Genomic DNA, 4,171 nt, shown 5'->3' on the forward strand with positions numbered 1-4,171 from the left:
TCACACCGAGCAGCCTCCACGTTGTCGACGAACAACTGTTCTTTCTGAACAAGGGCTCGTTCATAGATGCCCCTAGAAGTGTGGCCGCCCACAAGGCCACGAAGAGCGACGAGAAGCTCTAAGAAGAGGTCAGCCCCAGAGCTCTCCTCGGGAGGCCAATACCCTCTTGAGTTGATGGCAGCTCCCTGGCTGACGGGTGCCGCCACCGAACCCCCACGCACACGCTGGGCAGCTTGGAAATCCTCCTGCTGCTGGTCGAGGTCATTCGAGACCTCCCGGGGCTCAACAATGGCGCCCTCCTCTTCCTCTTCTTCCTCCTTCTCCTCCTCTTCATCCGAGGAGCCGAAGAGACTCTGATAGGAGCGTCGAGTCTCCTTCTCCTCGCGGAGTGGAGACTTAGAGGCGGTACGCTTCTTTGAGGGCTTGGCGCCTTCGGCTTTAGAGGCCTTAGCGCGCGCAAGACCCTCGGCAAGCGAGAGACGTTTGCGAGGACTCCCTTCCTCATCGCCACCGGCTTTGGGAGTGCCCTTAGCCTTAACGGCCGGACTCTCAGAGCGCACAGAGGTCCTGGGACTGTGATCACCGTGATCACTAGCGGACGACTGCACGCTGTCTTCTTTGTGCTCACTGGGCACTGGGCTGTGCCCTCCCACAGAGCCCGCAGGAGCATCATGAGTGCTCTCGGACTCGGAATCGTCCTCACTGCCCGAGTTGAACTCACGTTCTACGAACCGAGGGTTCGGACGATTGTCTGAAGACGAGGGCGACGGACTGCGGCGCCTGCTTGCGCGCTTGTCCGCAGCCGCGTCACCCGAGGAACCGATCGCCTCGGAGGCCACCTGAGTAGCCTCCTTAAGTGCAGAGCCTTTGCCGTGAGGCTTAGTGCTCTTGGCCTGCGCCTTACCGGCTGCAGCTCTGGAGGCGTGTCTTAGCACCGCTCTTAGCAGTGCACGAGGCATGTTAACGGTCGAAGTGGCGACCTTGACGAAGAGCGCACAGGTTGCTGCTCGAGGCTCTAACTGTAAAGTGAGCCTCCGCCGCGCTCGCGCGGCCGAGTCGATGGTTTTCGACTTTTAGAATGAGAGTTTGTGACGAACATCTCTTCATTCTGATTGGTCGGTAAACCGAACCTAAGTGGGGGAGGATGTAACGGGGTACGTAGCACTAAGTGTACCCTGGTTACATGAAGTGTGACACTTCACACTTCAGGAGTATGACATGTCATACTCCGGGATATTTGGTACAAGGTACCAAGGTCATTCAAAACCAACCATTGGTTAAATGACATTGCATTTCTATAGGTAACTGATAGTTTGTATTAACCTCAAACTTAACCTACCTATGAATATACTCAGTTTACAATCTACCTTATTTAGGTCACTTCGCTCTCTTTAATTAAAGAGGGGACCTGTGAACTGCAGCTCACTGAGAGTTTGTATACTCTCGGAAGATAACTTCCTCTAGCGCAAGGTGCTGTGTGACCCCGTCACACGTATGCAAGCAAGTGTGGACACAAAACAACCTAAAAAATATATTCAGCCAATAAGAGGAGGCCATTTTGAGCAAATGATAAAACCTAATTTGAAGTATAGCACTATTAAATCGTCAGTCTAGGGCTCAACCGGTTACTGACCCCTCTTTTTATCCAAGTGACGAGGGTCCAATTCCCCCCACGACGGTAAAGTTAATCACCCTAGCGGTGACCTTGGTGTCAGGGCTGCACATGCTGCCGTCCCCCGCCCAATCTGGACTGCCTTGTTTGCTCAGTATTTTAGAGACCCGCTTTCAGCCAAGCCTTCTTTAAAGTGTCTTCACTAACTGCATCCCACGCAGCGGTACACGTTCCACTAGGCGCTTGCGCTTTTCAAGGGCCGACATGCGCTCAATTGCCAGAAGACACTCACGTAGAGGCAGGAGACCGCTAGGTCCGATAGCGCCGAGCTCAAACGCTAGTGTAATAGCTCGCAGCTTCTGCTTAAAAGGACCCATCACCTCGACGTCCAAGGGCTGGAGAACCGACGTACTTTTTGGCAGTGGCACCAACTCCATGCACCAAGTTGCCAATCGCTTCTCCCTCTCCGTGTTCACGTGACACTTCAGATTGTCAACGTGAAGGGCTATTGGTCCGGGGTGAGTGCTACTCACGTAACATCCCCACGAGTCCTCGACGAAAGTTTCAAGCCACACTCGACTGTCCATCCACGCATTCGTCTGCACCGCTGTCACTACTTGGCTCGAAATACCGCGCCTCTCTTCTTCGACGCGTCCACAGGCTTCCCTGTGAACATGATGACAGGCCGCAGCTTTTGACCCTCAGCGGACACTATCAGCAACGCACTAGCTCGCTCAGAGCGCGTACGGCCTCTAATCTTGACGCTTTTCTTAGCACTACGCTCACTAATGATACGAGTACGCGTAGCATCGTAGTATGCCGCAGTCTCATCGAAGTTGAAGATACAGGACCTTGCGTACGTAGCATTCACCTTGGTTCCCACCTGGATCGCGAACGCCCGCTGTTCGGCTTCGAGATCTACCGTAGAGAGAATGGACTTCGTGAGGCGGCGGAGCGAGAAGCCCTGCTGATAAATGAGCCGTCGAATTAATCGCCCTAGACTCTCCTCCTTGTTCTTTCCAAGTAATCGTTAAAGAAGTCGAGGTACTTCTCTTTGACGAACAGCAACACGTGGGACGTCTTCAAGGAAGAATCGTCGCGACGCATTTGCTTAACCCATTGTATGAGTTCATCGCAATAAGGAAACGAGTTGACTCTGCCTTGACCATTAACACTGCACTTGGACCTTCGCTTACGATTACACGCATCTCGTATAGCAGCCTCAAGGTGTATCCAGCCATGCACCGCAGTGCGTGACTTAATACCGTGTAGCCGAGCCGCTTCAGTGACGGTTACACCCGCATTGATATCATCTAGCACCTTGACGTTAAAGCGTTTGTGCGCGTTTCGCTGGTCTCGAGCGACAGCTTCAACCACTTCATCCTCCGCCACTTCGACGCCAACCTCTGACACGAAGTTTGGGCTGATATTCGTTCCCCACGCCACCATGCTCGAAAGCGCGCTAGTGCCGCCTCCTCAACACCCTCCATTCCACGAGAATGGAATGGACTCAATTTTCTGTGGCCCCAGCCAGTTTGACCCTGACACCATTTTTTTGGTCTAAAATACTGTATGATCAAGCTTTCATAAAACCTCAAGTATCGTTGATTTGTGTCCGTCATATCTTTCTGTCCAAATCTGTACCAACCAAGCAATGCCCTTAGTTTATGTTTTAGAGTTTACCTTGATGGGGATTTAAGCTTTTAATTTGAGCTTTAAATGAACTAACACAAAGAATAACATCGGAACCTTTGTCGTAAACCTCTTTTTTTTTATTTTCTGCCCTAAAAAAAGATTTTGTCCAGCCTGGCCTGATGAATGCGCGGCTCGCTATGGAGCTCGACGCAGGACCAACCTACGGATATCGCGGGAGGCTACGGGCGCTCGCTACCGCTTAGTAACATCAAATGAAAATGTAGGATGTTTAGGACAGTTTCAGGACAGAAAATGTTTTCCAGCTTGGGAAGATATATGCCTAGCTGCTATCACATCGACGAAAGTGAGTAAACCTCAATGATTCAAAAGTGCATTAATGTAATATATTGGCTCAATATGGATGGATTATATTAAGGTGCCGACACATAATTTTATCAACATCTAAGTACAGGCGAATGACAGCGATGTTCGCCTTTTGGCCAGTGGAATCTGTCTTCGTCACTAAATCTACCAGCAATATTTGCTACGGGTAGGTTCAAAGGCTTCCGACACCGTGCCGACGTATAATATAGGCACGGATGACAGAATATGCCGCGGACCAATACAATCCACTAGTTCAGATTACATCATTCGCGTATTTGCTCTCTTATCGACAAAACACTAGAAACCGGTATGAGCCTTCAAGACCTCGCACCTGCCAACTCCCTGTGCGCTCGCCAAACAGCTATCAGCGCATTCGGCCGGTTAATTGCTGCGGAGGGGTGACCATAGACTTCGCCGCAGCATCTCTCATTGGGGGCGGAAATGGGGCGGTGTTATTGAAGCTCATGGATTACTTTGACGTTCAACTGGCCTTTGCAGAGGTACGGGGAGGGAAACCACTGGCTAAGAACTCTTCACGAG

The 4,171-nt window shown here is 51.3% G+C and overlaps 1 protein-coding gene across 1 annotated transcript; it reads right to left on the reverse strand.

Moving 5' to 3' along the window:
- Positions 1 to 1,771: 1,771 nt before the first annotated feature.
- PITG_20137 (uncharacterized protein) lies at positions 1,772 to 2,199 on the reverse strand (the record flags this gene model as incomplete). The annotated part of the gene is made up of 3 exons (XM_002895271.1): positions 1,772 to 1,798; positions 1,840 to 2,043; positions 2,089 to 2,199. 3 exons carry the CDS (start codon positions 2,197 to 2,199, stop codon positions 1,772 to 1,774), a joined length of 342 nt encoding a protein of 113 aa, XP_002895317.1.
- Positions 2,200 to 4,171: the final 1,972 nt, after the last annotated feature.

This window comes from Phytophthora infestans, genomic scaffold (genome assembly GCF_000142945.1).
Source record: "Phytophthora infestans T30-4 supercont1.209 genomic scaffold, whole genome shotgun sequence".
Classification (NCBI taxonomy): Eukaryota; Oomycota; class Peronosporomycetes; order Peronosporales; family Peronosporaceae; genus Phytophthora; species Phytophthora infestans.